The 24588-nt window shown below is 33.0% G+C and overlaps 1 protein-coding gene across 4 annotated transcripts in view; it reads right to left on the reverse strand.

Annotated features, from left to right (window-relative positions):
- The window catches only part of LOC136027883 (myb/SANT-like DNA-binding domain-containing protein 3), a 105939-nt gene that overhangs the window by 46100 nt on the left and 35251 nt on the right, over positions 1-24588 (reverse strand). For all 4 annotated transcript variants that reach the window (XM_065705300.1, XM_065705299.1, XM_065705301.1 and 1 more), the window contains exons 3-4: positions 23682-23829; positions 19388-19570 (exon numbers count right to left, since the gene is read on the reverse strand). In XM_065705300.1, coding sequence (XP_065561372.1) covers positions 19388-19570; positions 23682-23829 — 331 coding nt within the window. The remainder of the gene's footprint in view (positions 1-19387; positions 19571-23681; positions 23830-24588) is intronic.

A 24588-nucleotide genomic window follows, 5' to 3' on the forward strand; every position in this document is an offset into this window, starting at 1 on the left:
TAAAAACATAGGGTACCAAAAAGAATAGGAAGCTCGCACCTGGCTCGGCACCATTAATGTGGCCTAAGAATAAAACAAAATTTGAAGTACCATGGACAGTGCAATGAAATATGACTGTTTGAATGGGTCAAGTGGAAAATTACCAAACCTTGAAAAATTTAAAAAAAAACTGGGAGTTCGGTTAATATGCGGTATTAAAATAAAGACCTTAATATGCGGTATAAGTTTTTGAAAATAGCGAGCATCAATTTAAAAAAAAAAAAATAGAAAAAATAAGAAAAAACTAATCTAAAAACATAGGGTACCAAAAAGAATAGGAAGCTCGCACCTGGCTCGGCACCATTAATGTGGCCTAAGAATAAAACAAAATTTGAAGTACCATGGACAGTGCAATGAAATATGACTGTTTGAATGGGTCAAGTGGAAAATTACCAAACCTTGAAAAATTTAAAAAAAACTGGGAGTTCGGTTTTTAACCAAAGACCTTAATATGCGGTATAAGTTTTTGAAAATAGCGAGCATCAATTTAAAAAAAAAATAGAAAAAATAAGAAAAAACTAATCTAAAAACATAGGGTACCAAAAAGAATAGGAAGCTCGCACCTGGCTCGGCACCATTAATGTGGCCTAAGAATAAAACAAAATTTGAAGTACCATGGACAGTGCAATGAAATATGACTGTTTGAATGGGTCAAGTGGAAAGTTACCAAACCTTGAAAAATTTAAAAAAAAACTGGGAGTTCGGTTTTTAACCAAAGACCTTAATATGCGGTATAAGTTTTTGAAAATAGCGAGCATCAATTTAAAAAAAAAAATAGAAAAAATAAGAAAAAACTAATCTAAAAACATAGGGTACCAAAAAGAATAGGAAGCTCGCACCTGGCTCGGCACCATTAATGTGGCCTAAGAATAAAACAAAATTTGAAGTACCATGGACAGTGCAATGAAATATGACTGTTTGAATGGGTCAAGTGGAAAATTACCAAACCTTGAAAAATTTAAAAAAAACTGGGAGTTCGGTTAATATGCGGTATTAAAATAAAGACCTTAATATGCGGTATAAGTTTTTGAAAATAGCGAGCATCAATTTAAAAAAAAAAAAATAGAAAAAATAAGAAAAAACTAATCTAAAAACATAGGGTACCAAAAAGAATAGGAAGCTCGCACCTGGCTCGGCACCATTAATGTGGCCTAAGAATAAAACAAAATTTGAAGTACCATGGACAGTGCAATGAAATATGACTGTTTGAATGGGTCAAGTGGAAAATTACCAAACCTTGAAAAATTTAAAAAAAACTGGGAGTTCGGTTTTTAACCAAAGACCTTAATATGCGGTATAAGTTTTTGAAAATAGCGAGCATCAATTTAAAAAAAAAATAGAAAAAATAAGAAAAAACTAATCTAAAAACATAGGGTACCAAAAAGAATAGGAAGCTCGCACCTGGCTCGGCACCATTAATGTGGCCTAAGAATAAAACAAAATTTGAAGTACCATGGACAGTGCAATGAAATATGACTGTTTGAATGGGTCAAGTGGAAAGTTACCAAACCTTGAAAAATTTAAAAAAAAACTGGGAGTTCGGTTTTTAACCAAAGACCTTAATATGCGGTATAAGTTTTTGAAAATAGCGAGCATCAATTTAAAAAAAAAAATAGAAAAAATAAGAAAAAACTAATCTAAAAACATAGGGTACCAAAAAGAATAGGAAGCTCGCACCTGGCTCGGCACCATTAATGTGGCCTAAGAATAAAACAAAATTTGAAGTACCATGGACAGTGCAATGAAATATGACTGTTTGAATGGGTCAAGTGGAAAGTTACCAAACCTTGAAAAATTTAAAAAAAAACTGGGAGTTCGGTTTTTAACCAAAGACCTTAATATGCGGTATAAGTTTTTGAAAATAGCGAGCATCAATTTAAAAAAAAAAATAGAAAAAATAAGAAAAAACTAATCTAAAAACATAGGGTACCAAAAAGAATAGGAAGCTCGCAGCTGGTTCATCACCATTAATGTGACCTAAGAATAAAACAAAATTTGAAGTACCATGGACAGTGCAATGACAAATTACTGTTTGAATGGGTCAAGTGGAAACTTACCAAACCTTGAAAAATTTAAAAAAAAACTGGGAGTTCGATTTTTAACCAAAGACCTTAATATGCGGTATAAGTTTTTGAAAATAGCGAGCATCAATTTAAAAAAAAAAATAGAAAAAATAAGAAAAAACTAATCTAAAAACATAGGGTACCAAAAAGAATAGGAATCTCGCACCTGGCTCGGCACCATTAATGTGGCCTAAGAATAAAACAAAATTTGAAGTACCATGGACAGTGCAATGAAATATGACTGTTTGAATGGGTCAAGTGGAAAGTTACCAAACCTTGAAAAATTTAAAAAAAAACTGGGAGTTCGGTTTTTAACCAAAGACCTTAATATGCGGTATAAGTTTTTGAAAATAGCGAGCATCAATTTAAAAAAAAAAATAGAAAAAATAAGAAAAAACTAATCTAAAAACATAGGGTACCAAAAAGAATAGGAAGCTCGCACCTGGCTCGGCACCATTAATGTGGCCTAAGAATAAAACAAAATTTGAAGTACCATGGACAGTGCAATGAAATATGACTGTTTGAATGGGTCAAGTGGAAAGTTACCAAACCTTGAAAAATTTAAAAAAAAACTGGGAGTTCGGTTTTTAACCAAAGACCTTAATATGCGGTATAAGTTTTTGAAAATAGCGAGCATCAATTTAAAAAAAAAAATAGAAAAAATAAGAAAAAACTAATCTAAAAACATAGGGTACCAAAAAGAATAGGAAGCTCGCACCTGGCTCGGCACCATTAATGTGGCCTAAGAATAAAACAAAATTTGAAGTACCATGGACAGTGCAATGAAATATGACTGATAGAAAAAATAAGAAAAACTAATCTAAAAACATAGGGTACCAAAAAGAATAGGAAGCTCGCACCTGGCTCGGCACCATTAATGTGGCCTAAGAATAAAACAAAATTTGAAGTACCATGGACAGTGCAATGAAATATGACTGTTTGAATGGGTCAAGTGGAAAGTTACCAAACCTTGAAAAATTTAAAAAAAAACTGGGAGTTCGGTTTTTAACCAAAGACCTTAATATGCGGTATAAGTTTTTGAAAATAGCGAGCATCAATTTAAAAAAAAAAAATAGAAAAAATAAGAAAAACTAATCTAAAAACATAGGGTACCAAAAAGAATAGGAAGCTCGCACCTGGCTCGGCACCATTAATGTGGCCTAAGAATAAAACAAAATTTGAAGTACCATGGACAGTGCAGTGAAATATGACTGTTTGAATGGGTCAAGTGGAAAGTTACCAAACCTTGAAAAATTTAAAAAAAAACTGGGAGTTCGGTTTTTAACCAAAGACCTTAATATGCGGTATAAGTTTTTGAAAATAGCGAGCATCAATTTAAAAAAAAAAATAGAAAAAATAAGAAAAAACTAATCTAAAAACATAGGGTACCAAAAAGAATAGGAAGCTCGCACCTGGCTCGGCACCATTAATGTGGCCTAAGAATAAAACAAATTTGAAGTACCATGGACAGTGCAATGAAATATGACTGTTTGAATGGGTCAAGTGGAAAATTACCAAACCTTGAAAAATTTAAAAAAAAACTGGGAGTTCGGTTAATATGCGGTATTAAAATAAAGACCTTAATATGCGGTATAAGTTTTTGAAAATAGCGAGCATCAATTTAAAAAAAAAAATAGAAAAAATAAGAAAAAACTAATCTAAAAACATAGGGTACCAAAAAGAATAGGAAGCTCGCACCTGGCTCGGCACCATTAATGTGGCCTAAGAATAAAACAAAATTTGAAGTACCATGGACAGTGCAATGAAATATGACTGTTTGAATGGGTCAAGTGGAAAATTACCAAACCTTGAAAAATTTAAAAAAAACTGGGAGTTCGGTTTTTAACCAAAGACCTTAATATGCGGTATAAGTTTTTGAAAATAGCGAGCATCAATTTAAAAAAAATAGAAAAAATAAGAAAAAACTAATCTAAAAACATAGGGTACCAAAAAGAATAGGAAGCTCGCACCTGGCTCGGCACCATTAATGTGGCCTAAGAATAAAACAAAATTTGAAGTACCATGGACAGTGCAATGAAATATGACTGTTTGAATGGGTCAAGTGGAAAGTTACCAAACCTTGAAAAATTTAAAAAAAAACTGGGAGTTCGGTTTTTAACCAAAGACCTTAATATGCGGTATAAGTTTTTGAAAATAGCGAGCATCAATTTAAAAAAAAAAATAGAAAAAATAAGAAAAACTAATCTAAAAACATAGGGTACCAAAAGAATAGGAAGCTCGCACCTGGCTCGGCACCATTAATGTGGCCTAAGAATAAAACAAAATTTGAAGTACCATGGACAGTGCAGTGAAATATGACTGTTTGAATGGGTCAAGTGGAAAGTTACCAAACCTTGAAAAATTTAAAAAAAAACTGGGAGTTCGGTTTTTAACCAAAGACCTTAATATGCGGTATAAGTTTTTGAAAATAGCGAGCATCAATTTAAAAAAAATAGAAAAAATAAGAAAAAACTAATCTAAAAACATAGGGTACCAAAAAGAATAGGAAGCTCGCACCTGGCTCGGCACCATTAATGTGGCCTAAGAATAAAACAAAATTTGAAGTACCATGGACAGTGCAATGAAATATGACTGTTTGAATGGGTCAAGTGGAAAATTACCAAACCTTGAAAAATTTAAAAAAAAACTGGGAGTTCGGTTAATATGCGGTATTAAAATAAAGACCTTAATATGCGGTATAAGTTTTTGAAAATAGCGAGCATCAATTTAAAAAAAAAAAATAGAAAAAATAAGAAAAAACTAATCTAAAAACATAGGGTACCAAAAAGAATAGGAAGCTCGCACCTGGCTCGGCACCATTAATGTGGCCTAAGAATAAAACAAAATTTGAAGTACCATGGACAGTGCAATGAAATATGACTGTTTGAATGGGTCAAGTGGAAAATTACCAAACCTTGAAAAATTTAAAAAAAACTGGGAGTTCGGTTTTTAACCAAAGACCTTAATATGCGGTATAAGTTTTTGAAAATAGCGAGCATCAATTTAAAAAAAAAATAGAAAAAATAAGAAAAAACTAATCTAAAAACATAGGGTACCAAAAAGAATAGGAAGCTCGCACCTGGCTCGGCACCATTAATGTGGCCTAAGAATAAAACAAAATTTGAAGTACCATGGACAGTGCAATGACATATGACTGTTTGAATGGGTCAAGTGGAAAGTTACCAAACCTTGAAAAATTTAAAAAAAAACTGGGAGTTCGGTTTTTAACCAAAGACCTTAATATGCGGTATAAGTTTTTGAAAATAGCGAGCATCAATTTAAAAAAAAAAATAGAAAAAATAAGAAAAAACTAATCTAAAAACATAGGGTACCAAAAAGAATAGGAAGCTCGCACCTGGCTCGGCACCATTAATGTGGCCTAAGAATAAAACAAAATTTGAAGTACCATGGACAGTGCAATGAAATATGACTGTTTGAATGGGTCAAGTGGAAAGTTACCAAACCTTGAAAAATTTAAAAAAAAACTGGGAGTTCGGTTTTTAACCAAAGACCTTAATATGCGGTATAAGTTTTTGAAAATAGCGAGCATCAATTTAAAAAAAAAAATAGAAAAAATAAGAAAAAACTAATCTAAAAACATAGGGTACCAAAAAGAATAGGAAGCTCGCACCTGGCTCGGCACCATTAATGTGGCCTAAGAATAAAATAAAATTTGAAGTACCATGGACAGTGCAATGAAATATGACTGTTTGAATGGGTCAAGTGGAAAGTTACCAAACCTTGAAAAATTTAAAAAAAAACTGGGAGTTCGGTTTTTAACCAAAGACCTTAATATGCGGTATAAGTTTTTGAAAATAGCGAGCATCAATTTAAAAAAAAAAATAGAAAAAATAAGAAAAAACTAATCTAAAAACATAGGGTACCAAAAAGAATAGGAAGCTCGCACCTGGCTCGGCACCATTAATGTGACCTAAGAATGAAACAAAATTTGAAGTACCATGGACAGTGCAATGAAATATGACTGTTTGAATGGGTCAAGTGGAAACTTACTCAACCTTCAAAAATAAAAAAAAAAACCGGGAATTCGGTTTTTAATCAAAAACCTTCATATGCGGTATAAGTTTTTGGAAATAACGAGCATCAATTAAAAAAAAAAAAATAGAAAAAATAAGAAAAAACTAATCTAAAAACATAGGGTACCAAAAAGAATAGGAAGCTCGCACCTGGCTCGGCACCATTAATGTGGCCTAAGAATAAAACAAAATTTGAAGTACCATGGACAGTGCAATGAAATATGACTGTTTGAATGGGTCAAGTGGAAAGTTACCAAACCTTGAAAAATTTAAAAAAAAACTGGGAGTTCGGTTTTTAACCAAAGACCTTAATATGCGGTATAAGTTTTTGAAAATAGCGAGCATCAATTTAAAAAAAAAAATAGAAAAAATAAGAAAAAACTAATCTAAAAACATAGGGTACCAAAAAGAATAGGAAGCTCGCACCTGGCTCGGCACCATTAATGTGGCCTAAGAATAAAACAAAATTTAAAGTACCATGGACAGTGCAATGAAATATGACTGTTTGAATGGGTCAAGTGGAAAGTTAACAAACCTTGAAAAATTTAAAAAAAAACTGGGAGTTCGATTTTTAACCAAAGACCTTAATATGCGGTATAAGTTTTTGGAAATAGCGATCATCAATTTAAAAAAACAGAAAAAATTCGAAAAACTGATCTAAAATATATGGTACCAAAAAGAATAGGAAGCTCGCAGCTGGTTCGGCACCATTAATGTGGCCTAAGAATAAAACAAAATTTGAAGTACCATGGACAGTGCAGTGAAATATGACTGTTTGAATGGGTCAAGTGGAAAGTTACCAAACCTTGAAAAATTTAAAAAAAAACTGGGAGTTCGGTTTTTAAACAAAGACCTTAATATGCGGTATAAGTTTTTGAAAATAGCGAGCATCAATTTAAAAAAAAAAATAGAAAAAATAAGAAAAAACTAATCTAAAAACATAGGGTACCAAAAAGAATAGGAAGCTCGCACCTGGCTCGGCACCATTAATGTGGCCTAAGAATAAAACAAAATTTGAAGTACCATGGACAGTGCAATGAAATATGACTGTTTGAATGGGTCAAGTGGAAAATTACCAAACCTTGAAAAATTTAAAAAAAAACTGGGAGTTCGGTTAATATGCGGTATTAAAATAAAGACCTTAATATGCGGTATAAGTTTTTGAAAATAGCGAGCATCAATTTAAAAAAAAAAAAATAGAAAAAATAAGAAAAAACTAATCTAAAAACATAGGGTACCAAAAAGAATAGGAAGCTCGCACCTGGCTCGGCACCATTAATGTGGCCTAAGAATAAAACAAAATTTGAAGTACCATGGACAGTGCAATGAAATATGACTGTTTGAATGGGTCAAGTGGAAAGTTACCAAACCTTGAAAAATTTAAAAAAAAACTGGGAGTTCGGTTTTTAACCAAAGACCTTAATATGCGGTATAAGTTTTTGAAAATAGCGAGCATCAATTTAAAAAAAAAAATAGAAAAAATAAGAAAAAACTAATCTAAAAACATAGGGTACCAAAAAGAATAGGAAGCTCGCACCTGGCTCGGCACCATTAATGTGGCCTAAGAATAAAATAAAATTTGAAGTACCATGGACAGTGCAATGAAATATGACTGTTTGAATGGGTCAAGTGGAAAGTTAACAAACCTTGAAAAATTTAAAAAAAAACTGGGAGTTCGGTTTTTAACCAAAGACCTTAATATGCGGTATAAGTTTTTGAAAATAGCGAGCATCAATTTAAAAAAAAAAATAGAAAAAATAAGAAAAAACTAATCTAAAAACATAGGGTACCAAAAAGAATAGGAAGCTCGCACCTGGCTCGGCACCATTAATGTGGCCTAAGAATAAAACAAAATTTGAAGTACCATGGACAGTGCAATGAAATATGACTGTTTGAATGGGTCAAGTGGAAAGTTACCAAACCTTGAAAAATTTAAAAAAAAACTGGGAGTTCGGTTTTTAACCAAAGACCTTAATATGCGGTATAAGTTTTTGAAAATAGCGAGCATCAATTTAAAAAAAAAAATAGAAAAAATAAGAAAAAACTAATCTAAAAACATAGGGTACCAAAAAGAATAGGAAGCTCGCACCTGGCTCGGCACCATTAATGTGGCCTAAGAATAAAACAAAATTTGAAGTACCATGGACAGTGCAATGAAATATGACTGTTTGAATGGGTCAAGTGGAAAGTTACCAAACCTTGAAAAATTTAAAAAAAAACTGGGAGTTCGGTTTTTAACCAAAGACCTTAATATGCGGTATAAGTTTTTGAAAATAGCGAGCATCAATTTAAAAAAAAAAATAGAAAAAATAAGAAAAAACTAATCTAAAAACATAGGGTACCAAAAAGAATAGGAAGCTCGCACCTGGCTCGGCACCATTAATGTGGCCTAAGAATAAAACAAAATTTAAAGTACCATGGACAGTGCAATGAAATATGACTGTTTGAATGGGTCAAGTGGAAAGTTACCAAACCTTGAAAAATTTAAAAAAAAACTGGGAGTTCGGTTTTTAACCAAAGACCTTAATATGCGGTATAAGTTTTTGAAAATAGCGAGCATCAATTTAAAAAAAAAAATAGAAAAAATAAGAAAAAACTAATCTAAAAACATAGGGTACCAAAAAGAATAGGAAGCTCGCACCTGGCTCGGCACCATTAATGTGGCCTAAGAATAAAATAAAATTTGAAGTACCATGGACAGTGCAATGAAATCTGACTGTTTGAATGGGTCAAGTGGAAAGTTACCAAACCTTGAAAAATTTAAAAAAAAACTGGGAGTTCGGTTTTTAACCAAAGACCTTAATATGCGGTATAAGTTTTTGAAAATAGCGAGCATCAATTTAAAAAAAAAAATAGAAAAAATAAGAAAAAACTAATCTAAAAACATAGGGTACCAAAAAGAATAGGAAGCTCGCACCTGGCTCGGCACCATTAATGTGGCCTAAGAATAAAACAAAATTTGAAGTACCATGGACAGTGCAATGAAATATGACTGTTTGAATGGGTCAAGTGGAAAGTTACCAAACCTTGAAAAATTTAAAAAAAAACTGGGAGTTCGGTTTTTAACCAAAGACCTTAATATGCGGTATAAGTTTTTGAAAATAGCGAGCATCAATTTAAAAAAAAAAAATAGAAAAAATAAGAAAAAACTAATCTAAAAACATAGGGTACCAAAAAGAATAGGAAGCTCGCACCTGGCTCGGCACCATTAATGTGGCCTAAGAATAAAACAAAATTTGAAGTACCATGGACAGTGCAATGAAATATGACTGTTTGAATGGGTCAAGTGGAAAGTTACCAAACCTTGAAAAATTTAAAAAAAAACTGGGAGTTCGGTTTTTAACCAAAGACCTTAATATGCGGTATAAGTTTTTGAAAATAGCGAGCATCAATTTAAAAAAAAAAATAGAAAAAATAAGAAAAAACTATTCTAAAAACATAGGGTACCAAAAAGAATAGGAAGCTCGCACCTGGCTCGGCACCATTAATGTGGCCTAAGAATAAAACAAAATTTAAAGTACCATGGACAGTGCAATGAAATATGACTGTTTGAATGGGTCAAGTGGAAAGTTACCAAACCTTGAAAAATTTAAAAAAAAACTGGGAGTTCGGTTTTTAACCAAAGACCTTAATATGCGGTATAAGTTTTTGAAAATAGCGAGCATCAATTTAAAAAAAAAAATAGAAAAAATAAGAAAAACTAATCTAAAAACATAGGGTACCAAAAAGAATAGGAAGCTCGCACCTGGCTCGGCACCATTAATGTGGCCTAAGAATAAAACAAAATTTGAAGTACCATGGACAGTGCAGTGAAATATGACTGTTTGAATGGGTCAAGTGGAAAGTTACCAAACCTTGAAAAATTTAAAAAAAAACTGGGAGTTCGGTTTTTAACCAAAGACCTTAATATGCGGTATAAGTTTTTGAAAATAGCGAGCATCAATTTAAAAAAAAAAATAGAAAAAATAAGAAAAAACTAATCTAAAAACATAGGGTACCAAAAAGAATAGGAAGCTCGCACCTGGCTCGGCACCATTAATGTGGCCTAAGAATAAAACAAAATTTGAAGTACCATGGACAGTGCAATGAAATATGACTGTTTGAATGGGTCAAGTGGAAAGTTACCAAACCTTGAAAAATTTAAAAAAAAACTGGGAGTTCGGTTTTTAACCAAAGACCTTAATATGCGGTATAAATTTTTGAAAATAGCGAGCATCAATTTAAAAAAAAAAAATAGAAAAAATAAGAAAAAACTAATCTAAAAACATAGGGTACCAAAAAGAATAGGAAGCTCGCACCTGGCTCGGCACCATTAATGTGGCCTAAGAATAAAACAAAATTTGAAGTACCATGGACAGTGCAATGAAATATGACTGTTTGAATGGGTCAAGTGGAAAGTTACCAAACCTTGAAAAATTTAAAAAAAAACTGGGAGTTCGGTTTTTAACCAAAGACCTTAATATGCGGTATAAGTTTTTGAAAATAGCGAGCATCAATTTAAAAAAAAAAATAGAAAAAATAAGAAAAAACTAATCTAAAAACATAGGGTACCAAAAAGAATAGGAAGCTCGCACCTGGTTCGGCACCATTAATGTGGCCTAAGAATAAAACAAAATTTAAAGTACCATGGACAGTGCAATGAAATCTGACTGTTTGAATGGGTCAAGTGGAAAGTTACCAAACCTTGAAAAATTTAAAAAAAAACTGGGAGTTCGGTTTTTAACCAAAGACCTTAATATGCGGTATAAGTTTTTGAAAATAGCGAGCATCAATTTAAAAAAAAAAAATAGAAAAAATAAGAAAAACTAATCTAAAAACATAGGGTACCAAAAAGAATAGGAAGCTCGCACCTGGCTCGGCACCATTAATGTGGCCTAAGAATAAAACAAAATTTGAAGTACCATGGACAGTGCAGTGAAATATGACTGTTTGAATGGGTCAAGTGGAAAGTTACCAAACCTTGAAAAATTTAAAAAAAAACTGGGAGTTCGGTTTTTAACCAAAGACCTTAATATGCGGTATAAGTTTTTGAAAATAGCGAGCATCAATTTAAAAAAAAAAAATAGAAAAAATAAGAAAAAACTAATCTAAAAACATAGGGTACCAAAAAGAATAGGAAGCTCGCACCTGGCTCGGCACCATTAATGTGGCCTAAGAATAAAACAAAATTTGAAGTACCATGGACAGTGCAATGAAATATGACTGTTTGAATGGGTCAAGTGGAAAGTTACCAAACCTTGAAAAATTTAAAAAAAAACTGGGAGTTCGGTTTTTAACCAAAGACCTTAATATGCGGTATAAGTTTTTGAAAATAGCGAGCATCAATTTAAAAAAAAAAAAAATAGAAAAAATAAGAAAAAACTAATCTAAAAACATAGGGTACCAAAAAGAATAGGAAGCTCGCACCTGGCTCGGCACCATTAATGTGGCCTAAGAATAAAACAAAATTTGAAGTACCATGGACAGTGCAATGAAATATGACTGTTTGAATGGGTCAAGTGGAAAGTTACCAAACCTTGAAAAATTTAAAAAAAAAACTGGGAGTTCGGTTTTTAACCAAAGACCTTAATATGCGGTATAAGTTTTTGAAAATAGCGAGCATCAATTTAAAAAAAAAAAATAGAAAAAATAAGAAAAAACTAATCTAAAAACATAGGGTACCAAAAAGAATAGGAAGCTCGCACCTGGCTCGGCACCATTAATGTGGCCTAAGAATAAAACAAAATTTAAAGTACCATGGACAGTGCAATGAAATATGACTGTTTGAATGGGTCAAGTGGAAAGTTACCAAACCTTGAAAAATTTAAAAAAAAACTGGGAGTTCGGTTTTTAACCAAAGACCTTAATATGCGGTATAAGTTTTTGAAAATAGCGAGCATCAATTTAAAAAAAAAATAGAAAAAATAAGAAAAAACTAATCTAAAAACATAGGGTACCAAAAAGAATAGGAAGCTCGCACCTTGCTCGGCATCATTAATGTGGCCTAAGAATAAAACAAAATTTGAAGTACCATGGACAGTGCAATGAAATCTGACTGTTTGAATGGGTCAAGTGGAAAGTTACCAAACCTTGATAAATTTTTAAAAAACTGGGAGTTCGGTTTTTAACCAAAGAACTTAATATGCGGTATAAGGTTTTGGAAATAGCGAGCATCAATTTAAAAACAATAGAAAAAACTAATCTAAAAACATAGGTACCAAAAAGAATAGGAAGCTCGCAGCTGGCTCGGCACCATTAATGTGGCTTAAGAATAAAACAAAATTTGAAGTACCATAGACAGTGCAATGAAATCTGACTGTTTGAATTGGTTAAATGAAAACTTACCCAACCTTACAAAATTAAAAAAAGCTAGGAATTCGGTTTTTAATCAAAAACCTTCATATGCGGTATAAGTTTTTGGAAATAACGAGCATCAATTAAAAAAAAAAAATAATAAAAAAAAAATAATCTAAAAAAATAATTTGAAGTATCATGGACAGTGCAATGACATATGACTATTTGAATGGGTTAAGTGGAAAGTTACCAAACCTTGAAAAATTAAAAAAAAACTGGGAGTTCGGTTTTTAACCAAAGACCTTAATATATGGTATAAATTTTTGAAAATAGCGAGCATCAATTTAAAAAAAATAGAAAAAATTAGAAAAAACTAATCTAAAAACATAGGTACCAAAAAGAATAGGAAGCTCGCAGATTGCTCGGTACCATTAATGTGGCCTAAGCATAAAACAAAATTGGAAGTACCATGGACAGTGCAATGAAATATGACTGTTTTAATGGATTAAGTAAAAAGTTACCAAACCTTGAAAAATTTAAAAAAAAACGGGAGTTCTTTTTTTAACCAAAGACCTTAATATGCGGTATAAGTTTTTGGAAATAGCGAGCATCAATTTTAAAAAAAATAGAAAAAATTAGAAAAAAATAATCTAAAAACATAGGGTACCAAAAAGAATAGGAAGCTCGCAGCTGGCTCGGCACCATTAATGTAGCCTAAGAATAAAACAAAATTTGAAGTACCATGGACAGTGCAATGAAATCTGACTGTTTGAATGGGTCAAGTGGAAAGTTACCAAACCTTGAAAAATTTTTAAAAAACTGGGAGTTCGGTTTTTAACCAAAGACCTTAATATGCGGTATAAGTTTTGGAAATAGCGAGCATCAATTTAAAAAAAAAAATAGAAAAAATTCGAAAAAATTAATCTAAAATATATGGTACCAAAAAGAATAGGAAGCTCGCAGCTGGCTCGGCACCATTAATGTGGCCTAAGAATAAACAAAATTTGAAGTACCATGGACAGTGCAATGAAATCTGACTGTTTGAATTGGTTAATTGGAAACTTACCAAACCTTAAAAAATAAAAAAAGCTAGAAATTCGGTTTTTAATCAAGGACCTTAATATGCGGTATAAGTTTTTGGAAATAGCGAGCATCAATTTAAAAAAAAAGAAAAAATTAGAAAAAACTAATCTAAAAACATAGGGTACCAAAAAGAATAGGAAGCTCGCAGCTGGCTCGGCACCGTTAATGTGGCCTAAGAATAAACAAAATTTGAAGTACCATAGACAGAGCAATGAAATATGACTGTTTGAATTGGTTAAATGGAAACTTACCTAACCTTACAAAATTAAAAAAAGCTGGGAATTCGGTTTTTAATCAAAAACCTTCATATGCGGTATAAGTTTTTGGAAATAGCGAGCATCAATTTAAAAAAACAGAAAAGAAAAAATTAATCTAAAAACATATGGTACCAAAAAGAATAGGAAGCTCGCAGCTGGTTCGGCACCATTAATGTGGCCTAAGAATAAAACAAAATTTGAAGTACCATGGACAGTGCAATGAAATCTGACTGTTTGAATGGGTCAAGTGGAAAGTTAACAAACCTTGAAAAATTTAAAAAAAAACTGGGAGTTCGATTTTTAACCAAGGACCTTAATATGCGGTATAATTTTTTGGAAATAGCGAGCATCAATTTAAAAAAAAGAAAAAATTAGAAAAAACTAATCTAAAAACATAGGGTACCAAAAAGAATAGGAAGCTCGCAGCTTGCTCGGCACCATTAATGTGGCCTAAGAATAAAACAAAATTTGAAGTACCATGGACAGTGCAATGAAATATGACTGTTTGAATGGGTCAAGTGGAAAGTTACCAAACCTTGAAAAATTAAAAAAAAAACAAAAAAACTAGGAGTTCGGTTTTTAACCAAAGACCTTAATATGCGGTATAAGTTTTTAAAAATAGCGAGCATCAATTTAGAAAAAAATAGAAAAAATGAGAAAAAAACTAATCTAAAGACAGGGTACCAAAAAGAATAGGAAGCTCGCAGCTGGCTCAGCACCATTAATGTGGCCTAAGAATAAAACAAAATTTGAAGTACCATGGACAGTGCAATGAAATCTGACTGTTTGAATTGGTTAATTGGAAACTTACCAAACCTTAAAAAATAAAAAAAGCTGGGAATTCGGTTTTTAATCAAGAACCTTAATATGCGGTATAAGTTTTTGGAAATAGCGAGCATCAATTTAAAAAAAAGAAAAAATTAGAAAAAACTAATCTAAAAACATAGGGAACCAAAAAAAATAGGAAGCTCGCAGCTGGATCGGCACAATTAATGTGGCCTAAGAATAAAACAAAATTTGAAGTACCATGTACAGTGCAATGAAATCTGACTGTTCGAATTGGTTAAGTGGAAACATACCAAACCTTAGAAAATAAAAAAAGCTGGGAATTCGGTTTTTAATACAAAACCTCAATATGCGGTATACGTTTTTGGAAATAGCGAGCATCAATTTAAAAATATAGAAAAAACTAATCTAAAAACATATGGTACCCAAAAGAATAGAAAGATTTGAATTTCATTGAAAGCGTAGTTTTCTTTGAGAAACGACAGATTTTCAATGTTAGAATCTCTTGGCTGAAAAGCGCTGTTAACTTGACTAATTAGTTTATCTGAATTATTTTCACTGCCTAGCGTAGCAAAACTGACAAAATACGGCAATATCCGAAAAACCAAAAAAAAAACAAGAATCGGAAAAATTACAAGTTTCAGGTAGAAAATTTTTTTCCATTATTTTCTGCTGGTAGTTATATAAACTGAAAAACTTAATTGAGTATTACTTAGCAGCTAAATACTACTGACAAGCACTGCCGGATGCAGGGGGCCGGGAGATACCCCCCAAGATTTTTCTGGCACCCTCTTATCCTATTTTTTCCTTTTTTACTCTTTTTTAGAATAAATTTGTCACTTAATTTTGATCACTTAAAAGGGTCACTTAAAAGGGCGCCAGAACTTTGAATTTCTGTTCGAATGAGCCTGTCGCGGAATTCTAGGACCACTGGGTCGGTAAAATCATCTTTGAAAAAAAAAAAAAAAATAAACACTTATCCCTGATCTTCCTTTTGCAAAAAATACAAAATTCCTCATTTGTGCAGGTAGGAACTTGAAACCTCTACATCAGGGTTTTAAAAGATTTGAATTTCATTGAAAGCGTAGTTTTCTTTGAGAAACGACAGATTTTCGATGTTAGAATCTCTTGGCTGAAAAGCGTTGTTAACTTGACTAATTATCTTATCTGAATTATTTTCACTGCCTAATGTAGCAAAACTGACAAAATACGGCAATATCCGAAAAACAAAAAAAAAAAGAATCGGAAAAATTACAAGTTTCAGGTAGAAAATTTTTTTTCATTATTTTCTACTGATAGTTATATAAACTGAAAAACTTATTTGAGTATTACTTAGCAGCTAAATACTACTGACAAGCACTGCCGGATGCAGGGGGCCGGGAGATACCCCCCAAGATTTTTCTGGCACCCTCTTATCCTATTTTTTCCTTTTTTACTCTTTTTTAGAATAAATTTGTCACTTAATTTTGATCACTTAAAAGGGTCACTTAAAAGGGCGCCAGAACTTTGAATTTCTGTTCGAATGAGCCTGTCGCGGAATTCTAGGACCACTGGGTCGGTAAAATCATCTTTGAAAAAAAAAAAAAAATAAACACTTATCCGTGATCTTCCTTTTGCAAAAAATACAAAATTCCTCATTTGTGTAGGTAGGAACTTGAAACCTCTACATCAGGGTTTTCTGATACGCTGAACCTGATGGTGTGATTTTCATTAAGATGCTATGCTTTTTAGGGTGTGTTTCACCCTTTTTCGGAAATAAAGCAAATTTTCTCAGGCTCGTACCTTGTGAAGGTACGAATTGGACTTAAAAAATCCAATTTTTTTATGTATCGATTGTTTTCAAAAATTTGTTTTTTAGAGTTTCAGTTACTATTGAGCCGGTTCGCTCCTTACATACAGTTCGTTACCACGAACTGTTTGATACTCTTTATACTTATCCTTTTATATTTCTTCCATTTAAATCCATTCGCTTGAAATATATTGAAAATCGATCAGCTTAAAAATAAACTACAATTTGAAATCTTTATCTAGTATCAGTAGAGTATAAATAATCCTTGCCTTTGGGGGGGGGGTTAACTTACTGATAACTTACTGTGCTTTGATTTAGAACTGTCATGGTGCAATATCAATGACTTGCAATTATCAGTATTTAATTACTTATGACCATACTCTAAATAATCAGACTAATTATAAGTCGAAAGATATACATCATTTCTGCATGTAAAAAACTGGGGCTGAGGATCAAGGGAAGATCTGCTTTGAATTGGTATAGGCTTAAAGGGCGTATTTTTGATTAACAACCATGCATGTTGAGAATCCTTGCAAGACCCTAATTTCAGAAAAGTGTAACCGGTCTGGCTTCCTACTAAAGCGACTATATGAAGCCCCTGTTTCCAACAGCATATTTACAAATGGGGCCCTTTTTTCTGAGGGAACCATCTTTCCACCGAAGAGACTTTTTGTTCTTGGTTGTGACTAGTTTTAATTACGGCGGAGACAAAAAAATCTTGTATCCTGCGGCATATGATGCTGTGGGATCGCCTGGTAATAAAAGGGAGTCGAAAAACTGCTGGTTACTCTATAATCGGCTCCCGGCTTCATAAGAGGAGCTAGAACTTCTAATTCCTAATATAATGAGCCATCTCACTTTTGCGATCAACAATTGTGTATAATTACCCTCCACTAGGTCTAAGCTAACGGGTAGACCCTGATGCAATCTTGGATACGTCCATGGTTTTAACTTTGTGTCTTGTATTTTGTAATTTTAAAGGTAAAAGAGATTTATTTTTTTAGGCTGCCAGGGAACCAGTTTTTTTTTTGAAGACTTAAGTAAGAAAAAAATTGGAAGAATTACAGTGTCCAACTGGGTAATTTGCCTCCTAGGTATACTAAAACAGCCCTAACTATGACAGGATTTTCCTGGCTCCTATCAAGTATATATACCCTTTACGCATTCCCTAGCTCCGTTCAAGTGTACATACCCTTTACACATTCCCTAGCTCCTAGCAAGTATATATACCCTTTGCATATAAGAACGCCGGACAAAGATCTTCCAGAAAAATATTTGCTACTTTTGCTATGAAATATTAAACCTTTTCATTTCAGGCATATAGATTTTGTCATTTTGATATAATAAACAGTCAAGGTCCCAGAAATTTTGTGAAAAGTGTTCAAGTACTTTTAGATATTTAGGCAAGCTTAAAAAAGAATAAATAGCCCAAAACAGACGCATTTTATAACAAAAGTGAAAATAGCGCTTTCTAAGCTATCCAACAACTTTTCTTTTGGATGGCCTTCAAACTAATTTCAGGGGAGAACTACTCCCTTTTCCTTTCCTTTGGGCAAGTCATTCATGCGGTTTTCTTTTAAATATTAAATAAAAAAAACAAGTTTTTTTAACTGAAAGTAAGGAGCGACATTAAAACTTAAAACGACAAGAAATTACTTCGTATATGAAAGAGGCTGCTTCCTCATCAACGCCTCGCTCTTTACGCTAAAGTTTGACTCTTTCTCTCAATTCTTCCTTTTAAAACAGTAAAAAACTTTAGCGTAAAGAGCGGGGCGTTGATGAGGAAGCAGCCTCTTTCATATACGAAGTAATTTCTGGTCGTTTTAAGTTTTAATGTCGCTCCTTACTTTCAGTTAAAAAAACTTGTTTTTTTTTATTTAATTTCTGGACGTTTTTGAATCAATGCATGTTTTGATTTTGGCTCTCCGCAGAGGAATAATTAAAACAAAATTTGCATTTTTTTTTGGCTAAATGGCTTTCTCATAATTTTGATCGAATGATTTTGAGAAAAAAGGAGCGGGGGAGGAAGCCTAGTTGCCCTCCGATTTTTTGGTTAATTAAAAAGGCAACTAGAATTTTTAATTTTTTACGAATATTTTTATTAGTAAAAGATTAACGTAACTTATAAATTAGCTTACGTAAAGAACTTTTGTATTCTCATATTTTTATTACATATATGAGGGGGTTCCCCCCTTGTCAGATCCTCGCTCTTTACACTAAAGTTTAAATTTTGTCTCAATTCATTAAGAATGACCCCAGAATCACAAAAGCCGTAGAATAAATAGTTGAAATTACTAAAAATACTTTAGCGTAAAGAGCGAGGTATTAGGAGGAGGTGAGCCCCTCAAATGGGTAATAATTTCTGTTTGTTTTAAGTTTTAATGCTGCTCCTTACTTCCAGCTGAAAGAACTTTTTCATATTTATTTTTTCATTTTTTTTTAAATAATGCTAGTAAATCCTGCGCTCCCTTCATGGAGATTTTCTTCCCCCATGACAAACTATCGATGGAAAGTTCCTCCAGCATATCCCCCTCTTCTCAACCCATACCCCAACCAAAAAAATCCTCCTGAAAACGCCTGTACACTTCCCAATAACCATTACTATATGTAAGCACTGGTCAAAGTTTGTAACTTGTTGCCCCTCCCACGGGGACTGTGGGAGAGTAAGTCGTCCCCAAAGACATAGTTATAAGGTAGGAGCTTATATAGATAGGAGCTTGAAACTTCTACAGTATGGTTCTCTGATACGCTGAATCTGATGGTGTGATTTTCGTCAAGATTCTATGACTTCTAGGGGGCGTTTCCCCCTATTTTCTAAAATAATGCAAATTTTCTCAGGCTCGTAACTTTTGATGGGTAAGACTAAACTTGATGAAACTTATATATTTAAGATCAGCATTAAAATGCGATTCTTTTGATGTATGTATTGGTATCAAAATTCTATTTTTTAGAGTTTTGGTTACTATTGAGCCGGGTCGCTCCTTACTACAGTTCGTTACCACGAACTGTTTGACAAAAGAGTTTTGCTTAATAAAACGAACATCAATCTGGAAACCCTGTTACCTTCGTATTCAACACTGCCATCTAAATCCTGGTTGGCGATTTCTTCTTTTATATGGTTCACTTGATCGGTGGCTTTCATGAAGTCCTTATACTTCTCAGGAATGTCAACTTTTGGCTCAGCATTCACAAAATATTCTTCCATTTCTTTTATATCTTCACTCAGGAGTTCTGCCAGGGTCATCCCTGAAACAATTGTCTTATATTTACTTCCATTATTTACTATTTAATCAGTGTTATTCACTGACCACCAATCATTCTTTGTTTGTATCGATGATGAACTGACTTAAGATAAACAAAAACTAAGAGTACCCTCTACTTTAAGCATGAGAAAGACGGCATACCTATTCTATCTTTTTTTTAAGGAAGTGGAGGTATTACAGCAATTTATCTTAACAATACTTGCTTAGACTGAAGTCTTTCAATGCTAGGGCATAAGGTGACAACGACACCCCTTGGCTGTGACTTCTCCGGTGCTGTAGATCAAAGATCTTCCAGTGAAGATCTGAAAAGTATTATTAGCATTGCATGCATTCAACAAGTAGTAGTAGTAGTAAGTAAGACGGCACTAGACCCTTAGGGTCTAAACCGGCGGTGCTGATCTCCGTTTCATGGCCATTCAGCCAGGAAGTGCAATGGAGGGTTGGGGGCCAACCATCCTGTGCTTTCACACACCCTTCCTGCTTACCTTCCCCAGATTTCTCCAGGTACACGTTTAGAGCTGGTTCGACTCTGGCCGAGCTTACAGAGTCACGCCACTGACCCCCGTCCCAAACTAAATAACTGGCCACAACTGGGATTGAACCTGTGCCCCTTGGACAAAGAATTCCCACGCCAGCGAGCCAACCACTCAGCCAGGAGTGGCTGAGCCTCAGCCACTCAACTAACCGCGCGCAAACCATTCGACAAGGCATTCTCAGTGTTAAAAAAGAAAGAATATAAACCATAACAACTTAAAAAAGAAAGGAAACTAAAATAGAAAATAAAAATAAAGAAAAAAACCAATATATGGAATAGCTACATCATGGAAAGACCATGAAAGTATATATGTTACAATACAACATGATACTTAATCACAACATGATTTGTAATTTATATTAAGCGTGCATTATCAAAGTCTGTGAAAGAATTGGTTGTAAAGTTATTTGTAGTTTCAAAAACTAGCAAAATTAAATAAGATTGTTAAGTTATTAAATAACGTTAAATGTGTTGTTTAAATGCTGTTTGAACAACAGCAACTCAACAGCATGCTTTTCAACAGAAGTTTCAGCCAAAGTTTTGAACTGTGGCAACAAAAATATGTTTTTGGTAATAAAACACAATACTGAACTGCTTGACGCAATTGAACCATGGTAATAAATAAAGTTTTCAACAAAAGTTTCAACCTAAGTTTTTGAACTGTGACAACAAAAACGTGTTTTGGGTAATAAAACACAATAATGAACTGAGTGACGCAATTGGACTTTGGTAATAAACAAAGTTTTTCAACAAAAGTTTCCACCAAAGTTTTTGAACTGTGGCAACAAAAACATGTTTTGGGTAATAAAACACAATACTGAACTGCTTAACGCGATTGAGCTATGGCAATAAACAAAGTTTTTCAACAAAAGTTTCAACCAAAGTTTTTGAACTGGGGCAACAAAAACATGTTTTGGGTAACAAAACACAATACTGACCGCTTAACGCAATTGAGCTATGGTAATAAATAAGATTTTTCAACATAAGTTTCTACCAAAGTTTTTGAAGTGAGGCAATAAAAACATGTCTTGGGTAATAAAACACAATAGTGAACTGCTTAACGGAACTGAGCTATGACAATAGACAAAGTCTTTCAACACAAAATTCAACCAAAGTTCTTGAACTGTGGGAACAAAACATGTTTTGGGTAGTAAAACACAATACTGAACTGTTTAACGCAATTGAGCTATGGCAATAAACAAAGTTTTTCAACAAAAGTTTCAACCAAACTTTTTGAACTGTGGCAACAAAAACATGTTTTGGGTAGTAAAACACATTACTGAACTGCTTGCCACAATTGCACTATGGTAATAAACAAAGTTTTTCAACAAAAGTTTCAACCAAAGGTTTTGAACTGTGCCAACAAAAACATGTTTTGGGTAATAAAACACAATAATGAACTGCTTGACGCAATCGAAACTATGGTAATAAACAAAATTTTTCAACAAAAGTCTCCACCAAAGTTTTTGAACTGCGGAAACAAAAACATGTTTTGGGTATTACCCAGACATGTTTGGGTAATAAACAAGGACATTTTGATGACTTGTGCTCAGAAAAAATGGTCGTTTTGATTGATTGACGCAACCTTTGCTTGCGAGGGAAAGGGAAAAGACCTCTGGATTCCTGCCATCAAGACAACTAGCAGAATCGACTAGGGACAACAAAATGGAAAGTATGTGTCCTAGTTTTGCTCTTTGGAGAGCTCATGCCCATTCTTACGTCAATGGAGGTGGGAGGTTTTACTTCCTTTTTAACTTATTTGGGGATAAAAAAAAATAGAAGTATTTTCTGAATATTCTTATTGTAAGTAGAGGATGATCAGATGTCAATAATTTTGCATTTGAAAATAAAAAAAAATAATAAATAAAAAGTAATTTAAAAGCTACTTTGGTATCCAGATATTATTTATATCCATTGTGCATTGTATTTCTTATTTTTTTTTTCTATAAGTCATGCATATAACTTTCTTATACAGTTATTATTATTAATTTTTATTTATTTTGCCTAATGGAAAAAAAAGCTCAAAATACCAAGGACATCACAATAAAACTTTTTTACCCTCTGGACCCATCTTACGTCTATTCGTACTTGAAAACCCAAATTTAAAAAAAATTCTTTTGATGTTTCTGAGTATGAAGTTTTTAGGGCAGTAACTCATTTCTTCAATTACACCTTTAAAGAACAGCCAAATCTTCTCCAAATCAGCGCCAAATATTTAAGTTTTTTTGCGTTTTCTTTTTTTTTTTTAATTTAGCACCTGCTACTGTTTTACTGCATAATTCCATTTGAAGGTTTTTATTTCAAGAAATGGAAAAATCGAAAAACTGACTAAGAGGTATTTTATTAAATTTTGAGACTTCTCATTAAAAACATGTTTAACTGAAACATCTAAATCAGCATTTAGGGTAGCCCCAAATGGGCTACCCCAAATGGTAGCTCAATTTAGGATGGCTCCATTATTTGAAAGTAAAACTTCAGTTTAAGGCACCGTATCTCTAACGATAAGTCTCAAATTTAATTTTTTCCCCTCTCTGAACTCTGATCACTCCCTTAATTGCTCTCTTAGTTTGAAAATTTCACCTTTTACAGCATTTTAAAACAAAGTGATGATTCCACTAGACTTTGATTAATACATTCTTTTCTTTCATATTTCGTTCTTTCTTTATGGTTTTTTTCTTCCTTACTTTTTTTGACTTACAGATTTTTCTTTCTTTCATGCCTCTTTCGGCAACTTTCTATTTTTTTAGCTATAATTGGTTGCACTTGTTTCGCCCCCTGCAGTATTACCCAGTCACTGAGCCTTGCAGGGAATTCCCTATTGTTGTGCCAGGTCATAGAGCCTCACAGGGAGTTTATTTTGATTTATTTTGGGTCTATCGATAAATCTTATTTAAAACGGCAGGCTTAAGCGAAAACGAGAATGAACATAGAATCAGTCGCGCTGGGGATATTTTTTTTTTGTAAAAAGAACATATTTTGTTAAAAATAATATAATAGCCCAACTTAAGTAACATTCAGCCTTTTCCTTTTTTTTTCTTTAAGTGAAAAACCTTTTTTTGCAAAAATTAGTGGATACAAGTTTAACCTACCACTTTTTTGTTCCGTACAATAAATTTGTGTATTAACCAAGCATGCAAATGGTATAGTTCTGTCCTCTTTCCCTAGAAGACCAAACATTTTTTAAGGGTGCAAAATTCGCAAACCTTGGGAAATACATAAGAGTGATCCAAGTGACATATAAATAATTAGGTACACAACCCCTCCTTTCCCCCTTGAAGTAATATTCAGCTCGAGTAAGGTTGGTAAGTCAGTCATTTTAAGAAATTTTTACTATTAGAATTTTGTTCTGTTTTCAATAGTTGATATGCTCAGTTAACGGAAATTTTAATTGATTTTAATTGAGACCTACAATTTTTGTGGATATTATCATTTTTTTAAACCTTTAAACATTTTTTTAAACCTGGATAGAGTCATCTTTAATTGCACGTATTCTTTCGAATGCCTTTTATCATTCATTCTTTTTTACTTTTGTTTTTGACCATTCTATTTCAAGTTGTACCTTGTTCGATATTCTTCTTTCTTCTTGTTTTATAGTTTTCCCAGTATTTCTGTATTTGTCTCATTGTTCTCTGTTCGACACCAGGTTGTTCATGGTAGCTATTCAAAATTTGTTGCCAAACTCTTCGCTTAATATGGACTAATGACGGCTGAAAATTATTAGAAAAGATTATCCAAGTGGTTTTTATTCAATGCAATTACTACAACAACTACTACTAACGACTTTCTGCAGTACCAAGCTCCCTGAACTTTATTCAAGGCTTCACTCTTGGCCCCTCCAATGAAGTTCCAATTTCATTTAAATCCATCTTTGTTACTTCTTCAAACCCATTCAGGGAAGATACGCTTTTCGTTTGGCCTGACCTGACCACATGCATGACCAAAAAGCACAATCTTTTGCAGCCTGTCATCCTACATCCGTGAAACACGGCCAAATCGTCTTAATATTTCTTTTATTAAAGCCCCAGGAAGCGGGCTACAATATTTATTATAGCCCCATAAAGCCACAATTTCGGTAAATTGTTTAAATCAATCGTAAATAATTAGTGAATTACTAACTAGCAAAAAACAATTATTACAAATATAGATTATTTAAATAACAAGAGCTAAGAGCTCATATGGCACTTGTGAAGAGCTAAGAGTCAAGAGCTCATACGGTATGAGCTCTAAAAAAATTCTAAGAATCAATAGATTGATTTAAAAGGAAAATCAGAGGCTTAATGCCGGTCAGGATTAAAAATAAGAGCTCTTAGTCACGATGTCCTTCTAAATATCAAAATTCATTAAGATCCGATCACCCACTCGTAAGATGTAAATATCTAATTTTTTCTAATTTTTCCTCTCCCTTTAGCCCCCCAGATGGTCGAATCTGGGAAAACGACTTTATCAAGTCAATTTGTACAGCTCCC

The sequence above is a fragment of the Artemia franciscana genome, chromosome 6 (genome assembly GCF_032884065.1).
Source record: "Artemia franciscana chromosome 6, ASM3288406v1, whole genome shotgun sequence".
NCBI classification, from domain to species: Eukaryota; Metazoa; Arthropoda; class Branchiopoda; order Anostraca; family Artemiidae; genus Artemia; species Artemia franciscana.